Here is a 27,083-nt window from a genome sequence, read left to right as displayed (position 1 = left end):
GACCTAGGGCAGTTGAGGTAATGAGAACAGCCCAGAGACTGCTCTAAATTAAGACAATGACCAAGCTAATCCCTGGCGGGCCCCAAGAATCAGGGAACAATATAGATGCATTCAATCCATCCTTTCCTCCCATCTCCTTAGCTGCACAAAGCAGTCCTCAGTGACAGAATGAAGCCCTCATTGACAAAAATGGATGCAGCCTTCCTTTCACTGTGTTGTGTAGGACCACATCTGGGTACTGAAATTATATAGGGGGTGTTACGGGGTGTGCATACCGCACACTGTAGTAGGGGGATTAAAGCCCTGTGGGTGGAGGAAGTCTGGCCCTCTCTCCCAGACTAGGCATGCTCCAAATGCTGGAGCAGTATAAAAGATAGCAGAGCAGCTCAATCTGGGCTGGCCAGTGGAGGAGAAGGACTTCCAGCTGGAGCTCCTGAACTGCTGCAGCCAACAACCCATGGCGGTGGAAACCAGAAACCCGGGAGACAGCTGCAAGGCAACCCCCGTGGAGTTCCAAGGAGAAGCTGCTGCCAGAGACACAAAAGACCCAGTAACTACATGGGACATTGATCCGACCACAGCAGTAACCCAGAGAGGGTGCAGGAGCAACCTCTCCCACCTAGGTTACTTGGCATGTTTCAGCCGGATTCCTCACCGAGGGAGTGGCAGACGGTGCTGCTGCTCACAGGGCCCTGGGTTGGGACCCAATGGAGCAGAGTGGGCCTGGGTTTCCCTACCAGGGTATTAGCCCCAATATTATTGACTCTGGACAGCGCATCGTATTATTGACTCTGGTCAGGGTGCCATACTGCCCTGCATTGGGGGCTCCTTATTGACTCTGGTCAGGGTGCCATACTGCCCTGCATTGGGGGCTCCTTATTGACTCTGGTCAGGGGACATACTATCCTGAACTGAGGGTTCTTGACTGACTTGGGCCTTTAGGCCATGCTACCCAGTGAACAGGGCCACTTACGGACTTGGGGTTGCCTGGAGACGAGGATTATTTCATGGATTCTAGAGATGGCTGGCTACCTCGTGGCTGAGGAGGTGGTGCCTGAACTTGAGAATATAGCCAGCCCAGTCACAGGGAGTGCATACTCTGCCACCGGGGGCCCTGGATGCAGACATTACCAAGGTAGGGAGGGGGACTTTATTGGATGTAGCATCGGCAGCTCTGTAAGGGCCATTTTGAGGTCTTGGGTCGAGAATGGGGCTGTAGGAAACCAAAAGATTCTGGTTTCAGGAGCCAAAGAGCGAGGAGGCTGGCACTTAGGGGACTGTAGTTGGTCCCACAGTGTATCCCAGCAGTTGGGCTTGCCGCCATGGGTGCTTGGTAAAGTAGGCTAGGGGAGGTCATGCCTACCCAGACAGCCAGGCATGGCTGGTCCCTCCCCCCACATCTCAATGAAGCTGGCACCTGAATCTGAGTCTTCAGAGTCCCAGGCTGATATCCTAACTATAGGCCCATCCTGCCTCCCCTAAAAGTGCAGGGTGAATCAAAAGTGATTACGTTTAATGTGTCCATCTAGGGTCTTATTCTGGACCCCTCAGCAGGGCGTTTCAATGCCAATGGCTTTGGTAGCATGACAATGGTATAACTGAGATGCGAATATGATTCATGTTGATTAAGAAATACGCAGTAGATTTTTCTGCTCTTGTGCTAGGCATTTTGGAGTCTAGAAACCAGTCATCACTGTTATTGCACTTAACCCTAAAATATAAAACTCTGATTGATGCAGTGGACAATTGCTATCAGAACTAATTTCAATGTTCTTATTGTCTGGGGGCTTGCAAATAAAACTGGAGAAAACAACCCCCCTTACCATAGTCACAGCTAGTAGGTAAATTTGCTTCAGCAGTTTGCAATGTCTTCATGTATAGTTAAAATAACAGAATGGCATTCGTGTGCGCACAGAGACAAAAGGTTTTGCTAAGCAAATACTAAACACCGTAATGGATAGATTACAGTTCCACCCAAAAGCAAAGAAATATGTTTGCATAACATCCTGTTGACAATCTATTGCTCTTTTAATCAGGCTTTGAAATATCGTAAGCAGTATGTTAATTAATTTAAACCTAACATCCATTGCGTCATGCCTTATTTGAAATATAAGGCTGACAAAGACTTTTTAAGTTAAAAATCAGCTGACATAATAATACAGTTATTTTTGTATAGCACTTTTCTTCCAAGAATACCAAGATCTTTGCAAACATGAAAGGCTACAGTATGGTTATAGATAGAGTCCCTTTGCAATGGTTTGTGAAGAAGTTGCGCCATCAACAATCCTGGCAGGCATCATGCCTCAGAAACAACTCTGTTTGCCTCCTGCTACTGCAGCCCTTAAAAAGGGCTGTTTGCTTTCCCATTACCTCTATCCGGTTACTCCAGCTATAGGTTGAAACTTTCTTGCCCAGCCCCCTTGGGACCTGACCGGTGCTGAACCAGGGTATGTCTACACTACCCCGCTAGTTTGAACTAGGGGGGTAATGTATGCATACCGAACTTGCTAATGAAGCCCGGGATTTGAATTTCCCGGGCTTCATTAGCATAAAGCCGGCGCCGCCATTTTTAAAAGCCGGCTAGTGCGAACCCCGTGCCCCGTGCCACATGGAACGAGGTGTACAGATAGTTCGGATTAGGAAGCCTAATCCGAACTATCTAGTCCATGCCGCGTGTAGCCACGCGGCACGGGGTTCGCACTAGCCGGCTTTTAAAAATGGCGGCGCCGGCTTTATGCTAATGAAGCCCGGGAAATTCAAATCCCGGGCTTCATTAGCAAGTTCGGTATGCATACATTACCCCCCTAGTTCGAACTAGCGGGGTAGTGTAGACATACCCCCAGAGAATTTGCCAGACCACGGGAGGTCAACAGGAAACAGGTTTAGCAACTGGATAGTTTTTTATCACAATGGGCAACCTATGAAATTGCAATAGAATATTATAAAAAGGGAAATAAAATTAGAACAGCAACAATAAAGCACATGATAAAAAGAAAGTATTGTTGCTAAAATCAAGGAGGGAGCAAGAAGCTGGATAAGGAGTATGATTGCCTTTGAGAAACTAGGCAGGCTGGGCATTTACATAGAACCAAGCAATTTAAACAAAGTCCTAAAAAGAGTTCACTACAAAACATGTACTTTTGAAGAAATATTTCCTGACTTAGGAAATACTGGACCCCTGAAGGGAAGCAGAAAGGAGGATGACCCAAGACAACATGGCGCCGGACCATTGAAGTAGAAATGAAGAGCAAGAATTACACTTGGGGCACTATTGAGAGGCTAGCCAGAGACAGACAGACGTGGAGGACTTTTGTTGCTGCCCTATACGCTAGCAGGCATCAAGGACAATGATGATTTCCTGACTTGGCAAAAGCAAAAATATTCTTAGTATTTGATGCCAAATATGGCTATTGGATAAAGAAAGCAGCTACCTTGCCATTGGACACTACCAGATAGGTACAGCTGGTTGAGAATAAATACTCTGTGGGATCAGACTGCAGAGCCTAAGGATCCATGGGAACAGAACTCAGGTTAAAAGAGCCTGGAACAGCTTATGCTTTCTGACCTCTGGCTTCTCATCCCACCCTCAAGGAACATCTAGACTACATGCCTCTGCCGACAGAGGCATGTAAAATAGGCTACTTGATATAATCAATGAAGTGGGGATTTAAATATCCCCAGCTTCATTAAAATAAAAATGGCCGCTGTGCTGTGCCAACTCAGTTGATCGTCGGCACAGCGCACGAGTCAAAACGCAGATTGGTCGACAGGGAACGCCTTTGTCGACCGTTCCCTTTTGCCTCGTGAAACGAGGTTTACAGGAGCGGTCGACAAAGGCTTCCCTTGTCGACCGATCCACGTCTTGACTCGCACGCTGTGCTGACGATCAGCTGAGTCGGCACAGCACGGAGGCCATTTTTATTTTAACAAAGCTGGGGATATTTAAATCCCCGGCTTCATTGACTATGTCGGGTAGCCTATTTTACATGCCTCTGTTGGCAGAGGCATGTAGTCTAGATGTACCCTCACTGACTGACACTGGCCTCCTGATTTCAGCCTGGTAGCTATCTCTGATCTTCAGTCCCTTGCTCAGAATACCTTTCAGCCCCCTCCATGGAAGCCTCTTAGTAGGAATTTGAAGGTGTGGATCTACTACTACCCACCAGACCTCCATGGGGTAACATATCTGCAGGAAAGGACCACTCAACTGCAATGAACCACAGTCTGCAGTGCCAAGTGGCACAACTCTGAGCCGAAAATCAAATGCCATGTGAGCAGCTAGCATGCTTATAGGAAGAAAAGTCTATGTTCCAGGGTTCAGGTCAGGCAACTGCCCTCTGATTGGAGCTCCTCACTATTCCTATCCAAATGTTTTGTTGGGAATCCAAAAAGTTCCTGAACCAATGCTGTCTCACTTTCTTACTTTGCTGTCACATGTATCCCACCAATCAGCTTGCTAGCTGGAGAAGCACTGGTTTGGGCCTTTCCCTTTCCTCCCCCCTAAGAGTAGGTCATCCCAGTCTTAGTGGGTAGAAATGCTTTCCTGTGAGCATTTTCTGCCACTTTTGACAACTCTCATCACACTCACTCAGCAGAAATCACACTATGAAGGCTCCAGCAAGGACAAGGGCCTACAGCCCCAGTTTTGGTGTGGACTTAATGAGAAGGTCAAGGATGAGCTAGCTTGTGTTGAGACCCCATCAGCTTAGATCCTCTTTCTCCACATTCACAATTGGCAGCATGAACAAAAAGAGGAGAGCGGGGGAACCTCGTCCATACCCCAGACTGAAAACCCCAGACCCAACCACAAACCGATGCAGGTTGGTCTGATCTTCCAATGATTTACTCTGAAGGAAAGGACTGGTACCAATACAATGATTTATGCTTTTAGTGTGAAGCACCAGGACATGCCCTGACAGCTTGTCCTTTGAAGATTTTGACCAGGAAACAAACAAAGCTGTATTTCGGACAGCCAAAGCTGTATTTCGAACAGCCACAACCATGGTACTAGGCTATGAAACTATGCCTCCTTCCCCTAAACTTTAAGCTATGGCTTTTTAAAAAAGGATTTTCTAGGGGCTTATTACTATTTTATACTCAAAGGCTGTGTCTACATTGGCACCCCTTTCCGGAAAAGGGATGCTAATGTAGACTTTGGAATAGGCAAATCCGCGGGGATTTAAATATCCCCCGCGGCATTTGCATTAACATGGCTGCCGCTTTTTTCTGGCTTGGGGAAAAGCCGGAGAAAAGCGCCAGTCTAGACGTTATTCTCCGGAAAATAAAGCCTTTTCCGGAGGATTTCTTATTCCTATTTCAAAAGCATTTCCGGAAAATCATGCCAGTCTAGATGTAGCCTTGGTGTGTGTAAACTACCTGCTGTTCCTTTTGTTGGCGTGACGCCCCTGCTTTCCCATCTCACCGGCTCCCCAATGCATGTTTACCTCTTCATTGCCATCATAGTATTTTATGAGAAGATGGTTAGTCACAGAAAACGACATCATTTTGAGGAAGCCATATATGTATTGCATCTTTGTCCAGTAATCACCTCAGAGGTCAGTCAGAAGATGCCTGGAATAATTTCTGTCAGATAGTTTACAAATATCATTTCTGTACTGGTTTAATATCTTCAGGTATACGCAACTGTGATCTTGCTTTCATCTTTTGGGGCTCACTTTGTAGCCCTTGAGAGATCAGCAACTGTCTCATGTCAGTAATTATTCTAACAGATTATTTCTGACATAATGACTGGGGTTATAGATATCTTCTGCAATTAATAAAAAATGGATGGTTGAACAGATGTTTTTAGTGTATTGATTATATAAATCAGATCCACAAAAAGAAGTTCACAGTCAATACTTCATATTTTTGTCTCTTTTCTGTGAACCCATCTAGTATATAAAGAAACGCTGTTATTACAGATGTATGTTGAAATGGACAAAATGGTGTCATTTTGATAAGGGAGGCTCACAAATGCTCTGTAATAATAAAAACAGTAATTGACAGAATGAACATGAGTGTATTCTATAATCAATGTACCTGTATCAGCAAAACCTTAATGCATGGATTAAAGTTTAAAAGCATTAAGAGCTAATTATGGTTATAGATGGTCTCCTTAGTGATAAATTAGCTACAAATGCCATTGAAGTATTTATTCAAAATAAGATTAAACATGAGAGGGGATTTTCCTTTGATCTGAACAGTATGTAAGAAGTAAGTTTCAAGGAGTTAGTCATCAGTGAACTCAAGTAGGCTGTCTCACTTCTCCAGTTTCAGATTATGTTCATTTTCTGTATTTTGTGTAGTGCTGCATTAAGTTCTGTTTGAATGCCTTACTTCAATAAAACTTCAACAGTTATCTGACTTCAGACAGTTATTTGACACCATGACTTATTAAATCTGAACACATAACAGTGCACTCTTGTGTTGTAATACATAATGGAAGATTCTGAAGGAGCAAGTTGTAATCATGTTTAATTTTGCTATCTCCTATAGAAGAAAGGGAAATGATGACAGATAGATTCACATAGTAAGATAGTAAACCTATGAATAGTAAAATGTGTAGGATTTTGAAATCAAAGGGGACTTAGGCACTTTTGAAAATCCCACGTGGCACCTATCTGAATCCTTAGGTGCCTAAATACCTTTAAAACTCTGGCCTTTATTTCACAAGCCATTTTTTAATTTAATTGAGATTATTTGCAGAGTCTCATACAGTGGGCCAAATTGTGGAACCCAGCTATCATTGGGGAGCAGTTTCTCTCAAAAGTAGTCCCACTGATTTCATATATGACAATAAAGTTGGTTAAATGTATGATGTGTTCGCAGTGAATATGTCACTGTCACCTTTAAATGTTTCCTTATGGTTTATGTCAATAGTTTTATTTTAAAGAAGGATGTATATTTGTTCGTGATTTATTGTTTTAATCACCATGATGAAGTATACAAGGGTGGAACGTGAATTGCTCATCTCTGTTTGCGTGAGACATTTTAGTCAGTGCAAACAAAGGTGGAAAGTCCAGACTTTTCTTATCTAATAGTATTTAACATCCCTAATGAAAAATCTATGAAAAGAAGACCTTTTGGTTGCTTTGTGTGGTTTTGCCAACATAGCATGACGATTTCTAATTTTTCTTTTTACAAAATAACTACATGCTTTTCAAGAAGCAATATAAGAAGATGCAGCTCTTTTGTGGCTGGCAGTAAGAGCCAAATTATTTCTGCAATAGTATGGCAGCAACTTCTCTCTTCTCCCTCCAAGATCAAGCACACTGCAAGGATCACTAAGACCCCTGCACACACTGAAGTTAAACTTTGTTTCATTTTGAAAAATTTACATCGCTGGTTTGGTTGTTGCTAATTCAAATGGATTGAACTTAACTTACATTTAAAAAAACTCCCTTAAGTGTCTGCAAGGTCAGAAAAATAAAGATGGTCAAAACTGGAATAGGTTTTGATTTTGTGAAATCTATATCAAGGATTGGTTTGAATCCAAGTCCCATTTATTCAAATTTGCACATTTGATTTTGCTTGCCATTAATGGGTGCACACAATTAAACCAGTGCACAGTCACTGTGGAACTCCTGGCCAGAGGATGTGGCAAAGACCAGGACTTTAACAAGGTTCAAAAAAGAGCTAGGTAGATTCATGAAGGTTAGGTCCATCAGTGGCTAGCCAGGATGGGTAGGAATAGTGTCCCTAGCCTCTGTTTGTCTGGAAATGGGTGACAGGAGAGGGATCACGTGAGGATTGTCTGTTGTGTTCCCTCCCTCTGGGGCATCTGGTATTGGCCACTGTCAGCAGACAGGATACTGGGCTAGATGGACCTTTGGTCTGGCCCAGTATGGGCTTTCTTAAGTTCTTACACTTACATATGAGTATATAAATTAAGTAGTTACGATTATACCTGGTTTTAAAGGTAATATAAAAAGCTTATGTGACTTTTGAACTTTTGTATTAAGCTAGTATAAGCGGTGTCTTTTATCTTGTATGTTTTCAACAAAGAGAAAAAATAAAGTTGAATAAAAAAGGAGAAAGTGTATCAAGTGCTGGAATTACTGATCAGAGAACAACCAATAATGTTATAGTTATTCTTATACAAGCCAGTATTAATGACCAATATCTCTTACTGTAGATTTTATGAGTTAGGTCTAGATGTAAAAGGTAAAAAAAAATCTAAACTGAATTCCATCTGTTTCAATGGATCCATGCTAATTTACACAACCAGTGATTTGGCCCAAACATATTTTGCATGTTATTTTGACAATGAGAATCTCACTATTCTGCTCCAGGCTTCTTGAAACATTAACATGAGAAAACTGAAAATATGAGAAAGGAAAAATTATCATTGCCTGGCTAAACAAATAGCATTCACTTATATCAAGACCATTTCCGTTTCACTCCTGGCTGTAATACTAGAGGACAACCCCAGAGAGAGAGAGAGCCAGAGTACCTCTTAATTATAAACCAAGATAAGGTCTTGCAAACACACAGAATAAATTTCCATTACTAGAACACTTTCAACCCTGTTTTCAGAGTTTTTCCCCTGGCAATTTATTATACTATATACATCTCTGTACGGACCTTATCCCCATAGTATTTGAGCATCTTTAAGCATCTAAAATAATGTATTCTTTAACCTACACACTTCAGTTTAAGCCACTATCCATTTGACTAATAAACTTTTTTTGCTGCAGACTCTTTAGTTGCTCTGAGTCAACTCTTACAACCTGACATCTTTTGCCATTCACTTTCCATCAGAAGGAATAAATGGAAATTTCTCCAGATCCCTCAACCATGAGTACAAGTTCCTGATTCCTCATGGCAGAGGAGACTGGAAATAAAGTTCTGCACCACTGTGTGGGATGAACATTGGCATTTCACTTGGATATCAAAGGTACTCCTTAGCAGATGACACTTAGAGCTGGTGTTTACAAGCCAAAATAGCGGAGTATTTTTAAAACACCCACTCATGCAGAGATTAATGGGCAGCAATTTACTGAAACCAGGCAATATTGAGCACCTTAAAAGAGCACGCTAAAGATCAGCATTCATCCCTGTAGCCACAAAGAGTAATGAAGACCCACAGTTGAAGATGAGGTGCTGAGATAGTCACGATATTAATGCTCCGCCTAGCATCATCCCCAACTCACAAGCTGCTGTGGAAGGAAGTCAGATCCGATCCTGTTTGGGTACCTACTGCTGATGTCCTTCACATCCAGGCCTTTCCCCACTTGAGCTTAGAGTGCATCCACTGCTCAGTGAGGGATGGACTCTCTATATCTCCACCGCCCCTTCACCCACTAAGACAAAGTTGGTCTCCCAGGGATTAAAGTAGTGGGTGGGCAACCTACAGTCCGAAGGCTGCATGTAGCCCTTTGGGGTTCTATATGTAGCCCATGGAACATTTTGTTTACCATTGCTCATGCACAAAGCTGTCAGATTCTGCAGGACTTCATTGTTGTCGTCGTTTTCCTACCAGTATTACAAAAGTGACATGCTTAAAGCAAGGACACATGGAGTCTGTCAGTGTTGCCAACTCTTACGATTTTATCACAAATCTTGTGATATTTGATAGTTTAATTAAAGCCCCATATCCAACAGACAAGTAATTATGTGAAAAATTTATGAAAATAGTATGTAAAAATATTTTGTGCAAATTCTAGGTGCACAAGCGCAGTTAGCAAAGCTAACCTATCCCAGGAGACTGTCTCGGTTACAACAGTGTGGCGGTTCACTGAGATGAAGGAGGGCCACTCATTGGTCCACTCACTAGCCCAGGTGGCCCATCACTGGTTTAAAGTAACAGATAAATCCCACAGATGAGTATGGCCCATTGCTGCTCTCATCTACACTGATACGAAACTGGTGTAAATGAGAGGATACTGGGCCCTTGTGACTGCTCTGTCTAGTGCTGACATGGTGAGCTCTATAGCCAGCATTCTTTATCTTTTGAAGCATAGGTTTTGCCTTTCCTTTGCTCCCTTGCCAAGACATTGGTCCACGTTCTCCACTGACCTCGTCATTTACACCAAGAAACCTGCCTGTGCAAAGGATGTGTAAGTCATTATCACTTATTTCATGACATTTTTATCACACTTTACATATATTCAGCAGCACTATAAATGGCTACACAAGGTATAGGACAGGACAGGACAGAATCTAGCTCTATTGCCTGTTTCATGTTCTCACTTCTCCACACATTTTTCTCTTCTTCCCAAGAGAAGCAAGTATTTTGCTACATCAGTGTTAATAGCTTTCAGTGGCACTGAATGTTATTTCCTGAATAATAAGCATCTCAGCTACCCCAGAGACAACTTTGTTTGGGAATCACTGACTTCTGTGATCTTAATTAAAATCTGACACTCATGAATATTGCAGTTGTAGTTTTTTACTGTTTTCTCCTTCTTTGGCTCTTATCCCAACTGGAACCCTATGCTCCTTGAAGCCCTGACAAAATCCACTGTGTTAGGATAATTTTTTTAAATACAGTAAAAGCTGTGTTATCCTGCCCTTTGGCAACCAGAACGCTCTATTCGCCAGCATTTCTAATATCTCCCAATACAAATCTTCAATCTGTTAACCAGGACTAGTATACAGCCCAGAGGGTTATGCAAATGCACATGCTGAACTCTACTATTATGCCAAAGAGGCAGAAGACAAGCAGATACGTTGATATCAAGGATTTATTCAAAAAAGCCACTTCCAGGGTGTGTCAGAGTCATTAGAGATTCATCCCAAGCTCCTAAACATTCTACAACTACAATAATAACGGATGGTGATAATGATAACCTCGAGGCACTACAAGATTATGAAGTTGGCTTTTGAATCATCAAAAAAGAATAAATTATGTCCAGTATCATTTTAGTATTAAGTATGTTTTTGGTGATCTGGGTGTATGCCATGTGCTGCCCATAGTGATATGTAGTATCATAAGACAACGTGCTGTATACACCTAAGTGCTTCAAGAAACCAACCACCCTGCAGTGCAGTACTACTACTGGATTGGTAAGCACATGTATACTACCGTATACTTCATTCATTTTATCATATTCTAGTTCTTTAAACATTGGTATTCTATTGATAAGTATTACTCTTAGGCCATGTCTCCACTTCCCAGAGGATCGACACTCTGGTAATCGATCTTCCAGGGTTTGATTTAGTGGGTCTAGTAAAGACCCGTTAAATCAAATGCTGAGGACACCGATACTCCTCACTATTGCAAGAACTAAGGGAAGTCGATAGGAGTGTTTCGCCTTTCAACCTTCCGCTGTGGTGATGGTGCCAAGCTTGGCTTAAGGTATGTCTTCAGCTACATTATTTATGCAGCTGAAGTTGCGTACCTTCAGCCAGCTTCCCCCTACAGTGTAGAATTTATATATGGCTGGCAGATTTTTTTATATCCACTTCACACCTAGGCCTGACTCACCAGCTGTGTCATTCCACTTTGAGACAGGTTTAATTCCATTGAGTTCAGAGGAACGATAATGTCTTAAAACTGAATTAATGTAGTGGGGTATCTGATCAGGGCCATCCCTAGGGAGGTCTTTCAGGCCTTTCTTCCACCTTGCCTCTTCCTACCTCTGCCCCCCCACACTCCAACTCTTCCAGTCCCTGCTGACCCCTCACTGGCCCCATTTCACCACTTCCCCCAAACCACCTCCACCTAGCAATGCATCTGGGGGATTTGTGAGGGACCCAGCCCACACCTACACTCACCAGCAATGGCAGCGAGAAGAGGAGCAACCTAATCCCAGCCTGCTCAATTCCACCAGCTCCCAGCTGTGTTGCTTCACTTACTACCATCACTTATAGGTTCAAGGGGCAGTTCAATTCCTTACCCCAAGCCTCCTCCCCCGAGCAATGTGGCCTGCGAGATTAATGGGGTGCCTGGTGCTGGTAGCAGGAGTTGAGTTGACTTCCCCTCCCCAAGCCCTACCAGCACGTACCACTGGAAGCTAGAAGTGAAGAAACCCCACCTAAGCCACTCCATTCCTCTGGCTCCCAACCATGATGCTTGAGTGAGGGGGCTTGGAGGAAGGGGTGGAACCACCCCCTGCACTCACCGGAAGCAGGAAGCACAGCAATGCAGGAGGAAGCTGGCAGGGTAGAGTGGACTGTGGCTGGGTCACTCCACTTTCCACTGCCAGTACCATCGCTGGTGAATGTAGAGGTGGGATCACTGCCGTACCCAGAGGACTGCTCCAGGCTACCACAACCCCTGAGAGAGCCCAGTGACCATGGGAGGCTGCAGAGACCCCTGCTAAGGCCTGAGGCCTACCCTGGACCCCCAGGACCCAGACCAGGCCCCAAAGACTGGGCTGAACCCCCTGGACCTCTGCTTGAGCTGACCCCGGAGGAACCTATGGACACCCTAGCAGCTCTTTCAAACCCCCCCCCCCCTGCCCCGCAGAGCCTGCTGACCAGAGCTGCAGCCAAGTAGGACTCCGGGGGGGGGACTGTAAAGTAACCCAGGGGGAGCCAACCTAGCGCTGGCTGAGGACATGGAGGTCAGCTGGGATGTGGGTTGCAGCCTGGACCCTCGCTAGCCCACTGACTGGATCGGTGTGTTGTGGCCAAGGGACCCGCCGATCCAGAGGCAGCTAGTGCTGCCGCTGATAGGGTCCTGGACTGGGACGCAGTGGAGAGGGTGGGCCTGAGCTCCCCCCCCCCCCGCCACCCTTTCCCCTTGGGTGGCAGGTTTCCCCCCCGAAGGGAGAAACCACCTGCACCTATCAGCTCTCCGCCAGCAAGAAAATCCGACCCTTGACTCATAAACTGCTTGCCTCCAGCCCCGCCCTGAACCAGGGCCCAGGCTTATAAACTAACTGTTTGTTCACCCTGGCCTGATCCCAGGGCCTGGCTCATAAACTGTGACTGTTTGTCTGTTCGCCTTGCCCTGATCCTAGGGCCTGGCTCATAAACTGTTTGTCTGTTTGCCCCACCCTGACCCCAGGGCCCAGGCTTATAAACTGCAACTATTAGTTTGTTTTCCCCTCCCTCAATGGGACTCTGAGATGGGTTCTGGGGAGGTGGCAAGGCCACCCACTGCCTGAGACCACGACAGACACTAATAGGGAAGAGGGCAAATAGAAATTCCAGCTCCATCACTTCTGAGCACAGCTTGGAACACTGATTTAACTATGTAGAATTGTAGGGCATGTACAACAGTAGCGGGATATCTACAGTATGTAAGATTAGGAAGCTTGTTCAAATTTCTAAACAAACCTAAAGTTTGTTTATCTAAAACATTGAACTGGTTTGAGCTGACATAAAAACTAGATGGCATTGTCCTTCTCCACATACAAATGTATTTACATTAATCATAGTTACTGGCACAGAGTAACTTAATGTGCTATGGGAAGGAAGTCCAGAGTTTTTTCTTTTCTTTATTCCATTTTCCAGGGCTTCTGAACCATGAAGACGTAAATCTGGGGTGTATAAACAACTGACTCTGAAGATGCGATTTCATCAAACATCCTGAATGTCTTGATAGGGATCAGAGGCAGTGGTATAATACAAAGATTAGCATGTTGACCTTATGACTAACTCTGGCGCATTTCAGCACTATCTGAAATTCAGTCAAAAAATCGATTAGAATAAAGTTTCAAAGGGTATGTCTACACTACAGTGTTAGTTTGAAATATCTTATTTCAAAATAGTTATTTCGAAATAGCTTATTTCAAAATAACACATCTAGACACAAAATGCATTTTGAAATAGCATTTTGCTTTTTCAAAATAGTGCGTCCACACTGAGTTGACACTGAATCGCATTTAAGGCCGGCCAGAACAAGATCCAACAGGGCATCAGGTCAGGAGTTACCTTGTGTGCTATCTGAGACCTGTGCTTAAAGGAACACACCCCTCCCCCTCCCCCCCCCCGCCCCGAACAGCCAGTTCTAAGGTCTCCCTGCTTGCTTGCCTACCTCACTGAGGGACAGCAAAGCATGCTCTGGTTGCCCTCACTCAGGACACCACAGGCCTCTGCAGCATGGAGCCAGAGCTTCCCCTGGGCACTCTGGTGCTTCTCCTGGACGTGTTGCTTCGAGCCTGGAAGCATGCTCTACAGGCAGTAACAGTATCCCTGGGTGCCACACTGGAGGCTTGTGCCTCATTATTTCCTCATGTCCTTCCACTTACCCCTCCCTAACCTCCCTTCCTGCTGTACAATAAAAGACATGTGTTCATTACAACAAAGCCTCTTTATTGAGCAAAATTGGGGTGGGAGGGGAATGAAACTGAGGTGAGACTGGGGAAAGAAGATGGGAGAGGGGAGGAGGGATAGTAGGAGAGAGCCGGGGGAAACCTGGGAGGAGGGAGCAGGCAGGGGGAGGCAAGGGGAGGAAGGGGGAGGAGAAGCTCAGGGCTCAAGACCTGGCTCGCCGGGCCAACTGTCTCCCAGCACCACAGGTGCAGGGGCTTCGGCATGCCTGGGGGGGTGGGAAGGAAGAAGTGAGAGGGGGAGAAGGAGTGGGAGGTGCACAGTAGCTGGGAAGGCAGCAGGGGCTGGAGCAGCAACAGGCAGCAAGCTCTGCCCCAGAGTCGATGACCCCCCAGGATGCGGTCCACAGCATCAAAATAGGGGCAGAGGTTTGGGTTTGCCCCGATTGGGAGCTGCCCCCTGTGGCCCTGGCATAGGCCTGCCGCAGCTCCTTTATTTTCATGAGAACCTACTCCTGGGTTCACACGTGGCCTTTGGTGACCAGGCTGGCAGCTATCCTCCCGTAGACAGTTGCGTTCCTCTGTTTAGTGCAGAGATCATGGACGTTAGAGGCATCCCCCCAAACACTGATCCCTGCACTGGACCAGGCAGGCTCCTGCCTTTTCCAGCCCCTGACAGGCTCCTGGGAGCTGGCAGATGGGTCCTGGAGAGCAGTGGAGGGCTGGCTGGCACTGTCTGCCTGGCTCATGCTGGGACCACTGGGTCATGTGCAGCAACTTCTGGCTCTGGGCTGGCAGGCTTGGAGCTGGCACAAGCACTGTGGCTAGAGTCTACCTCTTTAAGGGCTCCAGGGCGGGGAGGAGGGAGAGGAGTTTTCTTGGTTGTGCCCAGAATGGCCACCAGGGCACCCTGGGAAGGGCTGGAGGCCCCCTATTTTGAAATAAGCATCTACACAGCGCTTATTTCGAAATAGCAGTTTTGAAATTGGCACTATTCCTCATGGAATGAGGTTTACCAATTTCAAAATAAGCCCTCCACTATTTTGATTTAATTTTGAAATAGCGATTTCGCTATGTAGATGCTGGTAAAGTTATTTCGAAATAACAGCTGTTATTTCGAAATAACTTTGCTGTGTAGACATACCCAAAGTTCTTTTGTTCATTTTAGTTTAATAACATATTCCATTAAGTGCCTTCATTAAGGTTCCTGCACTCGGAACCCCAGCACGAGCTGCGAGGCTACACTCCTGGCCCCGAATTGTGGGGCTCTACATCCATTCTGCCTCTTCCCTTAAGTGTTTCCCATCCCGCTTCTCCCCCTCTCTTTCCTGAGCTTGCAGTGCATTGGTAGTTTGGGAGAGATAGGCAGGACTCCCTGAGCAGGGGCTGACTTTAGCCTGTGAGTGCCCTATTCCAGATGCAGTCTCGGGGATGCCAAACCACAATTGGTGCCAGACCATAGAGGTCGAATCAGTAGTCGTATTTAAGGAACTCAATGGCCCGGTACTCATGACAAAGATCTGTGAATAGCCTTGCTTTTCCTGTAAGTTTGGACTATGATTGGTCCTGTCAAGACATGTGGCCAGGTCACCTGATGCTGGAACCCATTTTGGATGTGGTATTTTTACAAGGGAATGTGAAAGGGTTGAAACTGAATATAAAGGATTCCCATCTTCAGCAAAATCAATGTATAGATTTTTATTAATCTATGTATAGTTTTATAGATTATCAAATAACGAACAAAAAGAAGTATTTCTGCACATAACATACAGTCAACCTGGGGAACTCGTTGACAAGATATTATGAAGGCCAGAACTTTAACAGGGTTTACAAAAGAGTTAGATGATAGACCCTTCAATGACTATTAGCCAGGGTGGTCAGATATGGTGTCCCTAGCCTCTGTTTGATGGGGCTGGAAATGGGTAACAGGGGATGAATCACTTGATTGCCTATTTTATTCATTATCCCTGGGACACCTAGCTTTGGCCACTGTCCAAAAACAGGGAACTGGGATAGAGGGATCATTGATCTGCCCCAGTATAGCCATTCTCATGTTATTTCATACCCACATCATGAAACATCAAATAATTTCTAAAGCAAGGAGGGTCTCCTATGTTGAAATGTTGCCTCTTCTTGACGGCTAAGGAAGAACTGGTTTTCACCAGAGAGGTAACTGGTATCATTTACAGTAACCAGAAACCCAAAAGGTGACCTGCCTGTCTTTCAAAAAACCACAAAGTGACTAAAAAGATCTTTGACTGTTTTTCCAGGATCTGCTGTTAATGGGAGAGGAATTGTTCTACTGCCATTCATTTTATGTTCCTTTATTAGACTAAGCCTTTAGAAAAATAATACTCCTCCCAAAATGTAAACATGCTTGGTCAGTCCCTGAGGGAAAAAAAAGAGCATCTTCTGTTTACTGTGCCTCTGTTAAAACCTCCAAAACCCCACCTTCACAGACCCTGTGAAACAATTTGAGAGTGAAGCCAAAGTTTCCTGCTATATAAGACCCATACAGCACAGGTGAACTATTTCTCCTGACCAACAGCTGACTCAATATCCTTTTGCCAAACTCCACTCAGGATGGAGTTTGGTAGGGGGATATGGGTCTCCATATGCACCATTATGTTAGGTGTCTGTTGTCCCACTACAACAGGTAAGAACCCATTCACATTTCATTTTCCTCGGGGAAAAGAACAGAAAAGGTCTGATTTAATTTGCTTGATACTGATATATTTTAAACAGTTTTACTTCTGTTATTTTGCAAGCCTTCTAAATGGTATTTAAACAAGATTTTTTGTGCCTTTTTATTGTTGTGCTATTTCCATTCAATATTTAATGTTTGTATATAATTGGATTGATTGAATTTCATATTGTCTCTGGCCAGTACAACTATCATTTGGATGAAGATGGCTTTGAAGATTAAATCAAAATAATAACGATCGTGAAATGTTGTGATTTCACTAACAGTGTAAAATGTTTTGAAACATTTTATTTTGGGGGTTTTCCACTAGGATTGTTGTTGAATTTTACATTTATGATTTCATAAAAATGTAGGAACTATCCTATACTTGATCAGACCCATGGTCCATCAAGTTCAATGACACTCTTCAGTACCAGATGCTTCAGAAAAAGGTGCAAGGAATCCTGCAGTAGACAGCTATAGGGTAACCTGCTCCCAAGGAAATTTTTCCTTCTCACCCCCAATAACTAGAGGTAGTCTGAAGCTCTGCAACATGGGGGTTTATATCCATTCTAAATTTTATGTATGGATTAATATCTGTTATTATAATTCTTGTTATTCTTATGATCTTTATAAATATCTTATTCTTTTTTTTATTTCTGTTAAACTCTTTGAGATTCAGTGATATTGTGGCAATGAGTTCCTGGCTTTATTGTGAGTTGAATTTGCCACCTCTTATTTATATTGATTCTTCCCTTGTTTTTGGTTTGGTTTTGTTGTTGTTGTTGTTGCTGCTGTTTTATTTAATTGGACAGGGTAAACTGAAATATCTGATCTACCTCTGCCCAAATTATTTCTATTGGATAGTGTTAACTTGACAGGTGACTTTTTGATATGGACAGATGAAGACTAAGCTGGGGACACTATATTCCTATTCTCTTGCATCCTACTGTTAAGCAAGTGTCTCTTTCTCACATTCTCGGAAAAAAATGACTACCATATAAGGCGAATAAATTCCTCCCACTACCACCATCCATAAATTTTCTGTAATATGATTTTTTTTCTTATCTGTGTGCAGCTACTACTACTAATGCTCCAGCTACAACAGTGAACTTAATCCCACCACTGACAACAAATCTTCTAATATCATGTAAGTTAAGCAAATAGTCTCAAAAATTGCTCCACCTTTCTGAAGTGCTGATCAGAAAGCTAAAATAAATAAAGACTGATTAATGAAAGATAGGTAGATAAGTGGAGTAAGGAACAAATAGCTGGATAAACACAATAGGATGGCAAACCAATGAGTTGATTAATTTCTAGATAGATTGGTGTGCAGATATATGCCAGACAATCGATGGGTGGGAAAACAGAAATGGGTTGAATAAGCAAGTGGATAGATGGACGAAATGATGCATAGTGTCACAATTGATAAACGGACAGAAAGTAACAAATGGAAATGGACAGTGGTGAATAAACTGAAGAAATGAAGGCTTGAGCAGTCTAAAATATTCATGTTAATGTGGGGAATTCATAGTCAATTCTTACAGGGAGTTTTCAATCCACAGCCTTCAACCCTGCTCACAATGGCCGCGTATGCAGTACGTGGGGCAACTTCCACTACAAGACCTTTGATGGGGACATTTTCTACTTCCCTGGGCTCTGCAATTATGTCTATGCCTCCCACTGCAAAGCTGCCTATGAGGACTTCAACATCCAGATCAGGCGCACTGTGGTGAAGAATGCTCCTACTATCAACTACATTACCATGAAGCTCGATGGGGTGGTTTTTGAAATGGCAAAGAACCTTGTTGTTGTCAATGGCAACAGGTAGGTTTAGTCACATCGCGGTTTGCTTAACATAGCTGTTTTCTCAAATCGGGTACATATTTCAACACCTTCTTGGGAAAACAGCCCTATATTTTGATAAGCCAGGTAACTTTAATCATACAAGCATCTCAGCATTCATATGTTAAGATGTCACACTATAAAATAGTACTTCCCTTCAGAGATGGGCCCAAACCACAACACCAGATCAAAATACCCCTGAACTTTGAGGAAGCTTGAATCCAGTTCCATATTTTGTGGCTTGCCTATCTTTTCCTTACACTTTTTTTTTCTTCCACAAGACTGCATTGTGGAAGAACCCACATGGACACCTGATACCACAAGCGACCTTTTCTTCTTAGTCTGTGTGGCATAAAAATACTTAGCACCTCTGATGCCTTTTCTCCAGGGTTCAGCTGCCTTACAGCCAGTCTGGAATCACAGCTGAGAGAAACAACATGTACATAAAAGTGACTGCTAAAATGGGCCTGTTGTTCATGTGGAATGAAGATGACAGCATCCTGGTAAGAATAAGTTCTACATGCTTCAGAGAATACGAAATGGTCTATTAAAATATTTAGAGTCAACTGTTTGACTGGATTCAATTTTAGGTGATCAGAGAATTTGTTTGGGCATCCATTTGCCCGCACTGGTTTCATATTTGTTTACACGTAGGCTACGTCTAGGCTGGCATGATTTTCCATTAAAAGCATTAGCGCAAAAGAGTGTCTAGATTGGCACGGATGCTTTTGTGCAAAAAGTGCTTTTGCGCAAAAGCATCCATGGGCAGTCTAGATGCGATTTTGCACAAGAAAGCCCCGATCACCATTTTCGCCATCGGGGCTATTTTTTGCAAAACAGTTCTTCCCTGTCTACACTGTCCCTCTTGCGCAAAAACATTTGTGCAAGAGGGCTTATCCCTGAGCGGGAGCATCATAGTATTTGCGCGAGAACACTGACAATCTTACATTAGATCATCAGTGTTCTTGCACAAATTCAAGTGGCCAGTGTAGACAGCTGGCAACCGCTTTTGTGCAAAATCTTGCCAGTCTAGACGCACCCAAACAGCCAGGGCATACACAAATCAAATAGGTTAATGTGTACAAAAGACAAACTGTCTAAATATTTGGCCATAACCTTATATCTTAAGAGGTGGTATGGAGATACATGGTTGGTCTCTGGATATACCTGCTCCCAACAGTTGGGAGGGGCTATTGTTTCCCCTGCTGTAGTACAGATTATTTCTCCCTACACAGAGCTACATTCACGCCTGAAGAAAGCACTTGTGCTGTGTTCCTAGTGGAAATCAGGTCTTCTGCGTAAAAGCACTTCCCTCACATCATTAATATAGCAGTGTCATTACATTACACCACTCACCCTCACAAATTTTATTTTCCAGTAGATTTCCACTTTCCTAGGACTTCAGTTTCATAGTGGATTTGATTTTCTTTCTGAAAAAAACAAACAAACCAATGGATAGAAAAAAGGCTGGATAAAATACAGATAATGCGGTGAAAACTCGGTATACATACATAACTTGCTTTCTATGAATCAGAAATCATATCTGAACCCAGTCCACTTTCTATCAGCCAGGTTTGAATTGGTCTCCTAAAACATTTACACAGAACCAATAAAAATTACTTAGGTGTAGCAGACACAGCTGTTTTCACTTATTTTGAATACATTGTAGAGTATGTGTATTAAATTGCATCTCCATTTTTCCTCCATACTTTTAGCTGGAACTGAATGAAAAATATGCCAATTATACCTGTGGGCTTTGTGGGGACTACAATGGTATTCCAACTTACAATGAGTTCTTTTCAAACAGTAAGTGTTAAAAATAATGACAAATGGTTGGTTTCCAGTAGCTCCAGTTTCTACACATGCATTTTTTTTGTCCTGAAGTCTGTACGCCTTCAGCGTGTCTCTCTTCCCTCCTGTTGAAGGATTTGCTCAGAACATCAGCATATTTGGGAATTAAGTAAATTTATACATATAAATATTCATGTATACCATTTGTTTATTTATTTCATTTGTTAGCCATTTAAATGAGAGACAAATACTGATTTTCAAGCAAGATTAAATATAATAATACATCCACAAACCAAAACACAATAATGAGACCAACTAAAGTAATCATAGCAATTTCTAGTCAGGACTGTTCTATATTATCATACTCCAAGATGTCACTTCTAAATTATATTTGTATAATTTAATATATAAACTACATTTGCAAAGCCTGACAGACACGTCTTTGCCCATAATTAACATGCAAGCATCAGCACATCTCAGTCCTTAGTTGCCTGATCCTATTCCAGTGTAAATCTAGATTTATTTACTGATTTACATAATTTTTACACTACTTTCTCCCATCTTTATCACTCCCTTCTCTCTCTGTAATTTTCCAATCAGCTGGCTATACACCTTTAGCTCTCCATCCATCTACCTCTCTTTTCTCACTCTTAGTATCACTGGTTAGCTTGCATGGCTTTTAGGCAATTTATTCAATCACACCTTTTCTCCTGAGTTGTCTCTCACAACAGTATGCTCTATTCATAACCTGTCTATCACTTTCTCCTCTGTTATTTAACTAAGGGCCTGTCTAACTTTGAATGAGTTTGTCATTTTCCAACACAAATTTCAGTTTGTACGTTCTTGAAATTGTTTTCTCACATAAGGATACAGTCATTTGAAGTAAATTGAGTCTACGGTGGCCACAGAGTTAATTTTGCCTACGGTGTCACGGTGTTCATTTTGTCTACATGTTTGCATGAAAGAATTCAAAGAGAACCCACTCCATTGAAAACCCTATGTATTATTAATGTATTTATTTAGATGCCAAGCTTACTGCCACAGAGTTTGGAAATATGCAGAAGATGGATGGGCCAACAGAAGTCTGCGAGAATCCTAACCCATCCCCCCTAAACAACTGCACAGACAATTTTGTAAGGATCTTTTTGTTTATTGATGTGTCTTTCATTTAAATGTGTCCACTCTCTTCTCCTGATTCAGGAAGGGCATTTGATGAAAACTAGGATTGGATTGCAGGCAGAGGAAGATTTCAAGATGTCATTAAATAAAGATTTTAACAAGTGGATGGCAGTATTAATTCATCCTCTCTCTTTGGAAGAATTTGTGGATTTAATACATCGTTTCATTTTGTTTTCTCTCTAGGATGACATTTGCCACCAAGTATTGACTGGCCCTGCATTTTCAGCATGTAATAAACTAGTTGAGTTTAAAGAGTACATTAAGTCTTGTGCTATAGACTTGTGCAACTGTGACCAGTCTATTACTGACTTCTGTACTTGTAACACCTTTGGTGAATACTCCCGGCAATGCGCCCATGCCGGTGGGCATCCTCAGAACTGGCGAACACCAGAACTATGTCGTAAGTGTCTTTATGAATGGCCATCATCTGTGCTTGCCTATTAGTCAGCAACAGTGTTCTGTAGTTTGTTGGGGACTCATGGGAATTAAATGTTAGTAAGTACAAGGGTGGATTCCAGAGGGCCCTAATATGAATTCTATAACTGGGACCAGATCCTGGGGTGCAGCTGATCTACCCATGGTTAAACTGTGTTCAGCAATATTTATCAATGTTAATTCCAGAGTAAATTCCTCAAGATATACTTGGATACTTCAGTGATTTCCACAGAACTTAAATATGTATATGCACTAGGAAAATAACACCCAAATTTTCACTAGAAATTTAGATTATTGAAAAGAGGGGACCACAAAACAAATGCACCAGAGTATAAGCCTTTCAGACACTTACTAAGAGTCCATAGAATTCCAGACTTCAGGTCACAAGCTCAGGATTATATGTTTCTCTCTGATGCACAAGATTTTGAAAAACAAACTACAAAGTATAGATTGGAATTACCAAAATCCAAGGGAACCTTGGACCTCGGGTTTGGTGTGGCCTCATCTCTAGTAGTGAAGGTTGAATGAATATGCATTCTAATACACAGGAGATGGGAATTACATTTGAATTCTGAAATTTCACGTCTTTTAAAATTCCAGCCAAGACGTGTCCTTTCAATATGCAGTACCAGGAATGTGGCTCCCCCTGCACTGACACTTGCTCCAATTTTGAAAGCTCTCAAATCTGTGAAGACCATTGTGTGGATGGCTGCTTCTGTCCTGCAGGCAAGTTTTTATTTACCTCCACCTCATAATCTCAGTAAAGAGCACCATCAGATTTATACGTAGGCATTTAGTAGCTCTCTCAGGGGTCAGGGCTCCTCCAACTGCTCGCTTCACAACTTCAAGCGGTAGGCCTTTCTCTAGGCACAACCAGTGACAAAACACATGACTGAATAATTTATTTCCTGAAGATGTGCAACATCTGCCAAGAGGTGAGGAACACTCAGGAACCAAAATGCAGCATAAATCGATGCCTGTCTCATAGGAATGAGGTGGCTTTTCTACAGCAACTCAATACCATTGAGTTGAGTTCACCTTACAGGGACGGTAATGCCTAGAAAGTCCAATGAGGATTTAAGACTCCAAGGACAAGATCCTCAGCTGGTGCAATTAGTCATAGCTCCCCTGACTTCCGTGGAGCGATGGCCATTTACAACAGCTGATGATCTTGCTTCAAGATTGTATTTTATATTTGTAGCCAACTATTTAAAACAAAAAAGTTGCATATTGTCTATATGTATAAAATCCTTTTGTAATGTATCAATTTCTGTCTTCACTTAGGAACTGTGTTTGATGACATTAACAATACTGGCTGCATTCCCTTTGAGACGTGCTCCTGTACTTACAATGGCCACTCTTATGCTCCAGGGAAATCTTTTAACACCACTTGCAAGTCCTGGTAACTTATCTACTTTTGCCATTTCCTTTTGGTAAAATGAACTAGTTTAATGGTTTCATATACATACATTTCATCATTAACAACCTCTGAGTGCATGTTACTGAGCTCCCTGCCATTCTAGTTCAGTCTAAAAAACCAGTCTTTCTCTCCTTTAGTGTCATTATTTAATAGGCTTTGCATTCTGACTCAAGTTAAGATACGAATTTGTGTTATATAGATTTCTTACCTTCAATTAAAATTCTCGCTCCTTGTTTGCTCCCTTGACATATGTTGACTTCTCCAAGACAAAAGAAATTGCAGCCACTCACATATTTGCAAATATTTATTTCCTCTGAAGAAGCCAAGAATAATCTGATGGGAACATCCGTGGCAAAACCACAAAACTTACTAGCACTGTACCTCCTTCCCTCCAGGCTATTATCACTGATGGTGATTAATTTCTCCACCTTTCTTCCAGTACCTGCAATAGAGGCAAGTGGGAATGCAGAGACATTCCATGCCCTGGATCTTGCACAGTAGAGGGAGGTTCACACATCTCTACATATGATGAAAAACGTTACAATGTCCATGGAGATTGCACTTATGTTCTCTCTAAGGTAAACACCATCAGCTATTAATAGGTGATAAAGTCGTTTACAGTTATATGGAGGAAGGAGTGGGAAGAGTGCCTCATTCAGGATTAGAGAAGCTGACCTACACTTAAGCTAGGGGAGAAAGTCAAATTTAGATACGCAACTCGAGCTATGTGAATGGTGTTGCTCAAATTAACGTAACTTTAGCTCAAATTTCTGCCACATCTCCACTGGCAGAATCTCTAGTTAGTTCGTGCCGCGTGTAGCAGCGCGGCACGCAGTCCGAACTAGCCGGCTTTTAAAAATGGCGCCGGTTGGCTTTATGCAAATGAAGCCCGGGAAATTCAAATCCCGGGCTTCATTTGCAACTCCGTATGACTACATTACCCCCCCAGTTCGAACTAGGGGGGTAGTGTAGACATACTCCATTGATTTCCCTTACTCCTCTTGACCCAGTGGAATACCAGAGTCGACAGGAGCACAAGCAGTAGTTAATTTAGCAAGTCCTTACTAGACCCTCTAAATCGAACCCCAGGAGATCGATCTCTGCAGCATCGATCTCCTGGTAAGTGGAGAGAAGGCTGAAGGGAAAAACATTGTAGAGTTTCCTGTTAAAGCAATAGAAACAGGTGTACCGAGCAAGGTGTGATGGCACGTTGGGGTTTTCCCGTCTCCGGCACCCCCGTAATGGCACGGACAGACTTCACCAGCCAGTAGAATAGAGGGAGTTTATTGCTTCTCCAGGATACAGCACAGCACAGATGTAATCTGGTTACAGGGCAGGCCTAGGATGCCTCAGCCCCCCTTGAAATGAGGGAGCCTGGGCCCCCTAAATCCCAGCCCATTGCCTAGGCTGCTTCCTCCATGATACCAGTCAGAAACCTAACTAACTCACTTCCAGCCCTGTCCCCAGCCAGGGCTCCACTCCCATTCTTCCCATTGTTCCGCTCCCCGGGAGACAACTTGTCAGACAGGTTTGAAGCCCCCTTGCATAATGACTCATTCCCTGCCCCGCTGGGCCATGCTGCAGATGGCAGCCAGTGGAGGTCACTCACAACCCACTGCCCAGCATAGCAACCAGCAAGGTACCCCCCACTACATCACACAAGGATATATAGTAATGCATGCCAAATGTATTGACTAGTTGTGATGTTGGGAGTCCTGACATGCAAGTCATGAATGCTGATGTGTTTCAAATTCCAGGATGTGGTAATCATTAATATATGATGAATAGCTACAATCAACTGCTGTATTTGGTCTATTTTCAAAACTGCCATACAATTCAGGAAAAGAGGGGGAAAGAAAGTGGAGCTGAAGCAAATATTTTAACAGTGGTTGAATCAGAACTTTGTATCTGAAAACCAGAACCAAATCCAAATTCAGTGCTTAGTCCCAGTCTCTAACTATAACACAAGTTTCAAGTAGCCCTGAGCACTGGGAAAGTTTGGACCCATCTCTACAAAATAAATATTTTTCAGACTCATGAACAAGCCTTGCAAACAATAGTTGTTGGTATTGTTTTTTTCAGCTCTGTGAAAATGAAACTTTTGCTGTTCTGGGAGAGCTGAGCAATTGTGGCTTGACACTCACTGAGACATGCTTAAAGACAATAGCCCTCAGCATTAATGGAGGGCAAACTGTAAGTATTCAAAACAAGTGTCGAAAATACGGTAAGAAGGCTTTATAAAAATGAGGGGAAGCCCGACTGTGTCAGAGATCGAATGGTGTCAATCATTGATTTTTCAATTCAGGTCAAAGAGAACATTTCATTTAAGACACAATGAAACATTTTGATTCATTTTCAAGTATATTTTATTTTAAAAAAATAAAACTGAAGTTGCAAAATCATTTGAAATCAACAAATCTAAACATTTAATTTTGAATATATCCAAATTAAAGGTTTCAACTTTTTTTCTTTTATTGAAATAATTTGGCAAATACAACATGTATTTTGAAAATGTTTGTCCCCTTCTACAAATTGAACCTCTCTTGTCCAGCACTCTCTGGTCCGGCATGATTTTAGTTAGCCAGATGTCCAGTCAAAATGGGTGTGGCCAAGTTTCCCATGGTTCCATGAAGTTTGTTTACAGCCACCAGTTCTAGTGCTCAGTGTTCTGTGAAGTTATTTAGCTCCAAGTTACCCATATATGTCTTCTGAGAGCCCAGTAAGCAGTAGAAGTGTTGGTAATGCTGCTAGACAATACTGACCTCCTGTGGTTTGACAAATTCTCTGGTATGGCACCAGTCAGGTCCACAGGGTGCCGTACTAGAGAAGTTCAACTGTATTATCATGCTGATATTACCAAGGCATGACATAATGTTCCTTTTCTTTATCTTCCTTCCCAGATCATTGTGATCAAATCTGGAGGCGGTGTGTTTGTGAATTGGATCTACACTCAATTGCCCGTATCAGCACGTATGTTTCTCTCCCAGGGGCAATGTGTGACATTCTCAAAACTTTACTTAGATGCCTGATTATTACGTTAAGCTTCAGAGGAGTTGATGTGGTGTTCGTATATTGAAGAATCCCATAGCTTAGCATGTTTACCCTAGATGATTCCTGACCCAAATGTTGATCCAAAGTCTCATGATACATTACAGCCTTTTGTCCAACTCACTATATTAACTTAGTTTCGTTCTATCTATCCTCATAAAGAATGATCCTCACTGAAGATTTTTATGCCACCCATACCCTACTCATTCCTCTCTCCATAATGGATTTGCAATGATCAAGATACAAGATTAGAAATTAGAATAATTTTTTCTTGCTAATGCTTGATGTAATCCAATATCTAGATAGATTCATGGAGGTTAGGTTCATCAATGGCTATCAGCCAGGATGGAAGGAATGAAGTCCCTAGCCTGTGTTTGTCTGAAAATGGATGTTCAGGGAGGGATCATATGATTATTACCTGTTGTGTTCCCTCCATCTGGGTCATCTGGTATTGGCCATTGTCAGCAGACAAGACACTGGGCTAGATGAATCTTTCATCTAACCCAATATGGCCGTTGTT

The 27,083-nt window shown here is 42.9% G+C and overlaps 1 protein-coding gene across 1 annotated transcript in view; it reads left to right on the top strand.

Annotated features, from left to right (window-relative positions):
- The first annotated feature begins 457 nt into the window (after nt 1-457).
- Nucleotides 458-27,083, top strand: part of LOC102448196 (mucin-5B-like) — an 80,128-nt gene continuing 53,502 nt past the window's right edge. The window contains exons 1-13 of the mRNA XM_089778830.1: nt 458-550; nt 943-1,135; nt 17,924-17,995; nt 18,411-18,672; nt 19,079-19,193; nt 20,406-20,496; nt 21,505-21,614; nt 21,844-22,060; nt 22,696-22,821; nt 23,380-23,497; nt 23,955-24,093; nt 25,598-25,708; nt 26,416-26,485. Coding sequence (XP_089634956.1) covers nt 458-550; nt 943-1,135; nt 17,924-17,995; nt 18,411-18,672; nt 19,079-19,193; nt 20,406-20,496; nt 21,505-21,614; nt 21,844-22,060; nt 22,696-22,821; nt 23,380-23,497; nt 23,955-24,093; nt 25,598-25,708; nt 26,416-26,485 — 1,717 coding nt within the window. The remainder of the gene's footprint in view (nt 551-942; nt 1,136-17,923; nt 17,996-18,410; nt 18,673-19,078; nt 19,194-20,405; nt 20,497-21,504; nt 21,615-21,843; nt 22,061-22,695; nt 22,822-23,379; nt 23,498-23,954; nt 24,094-25,597; nt 25,709-26,415; nt 26,486-27,083) is intronic.

This window comes from Pelodiscus sinensis, chromosome 5 (assembly GCF_052426305.1).
Source record: "Pelodiscus sinensis isolate ZL-2025 chromosome 5, ASM5242630v1, whole genome shotgun sequence".
Taxonomy (NCBI): Eukaryota; Metazoa; Chordata; order Testudines; family Trionychidae; genus Pelodiscus; species Pelodiscus sinensis.
This window is presented reverse-complemented; position numbering and strand designations above follow the sequence as displayed.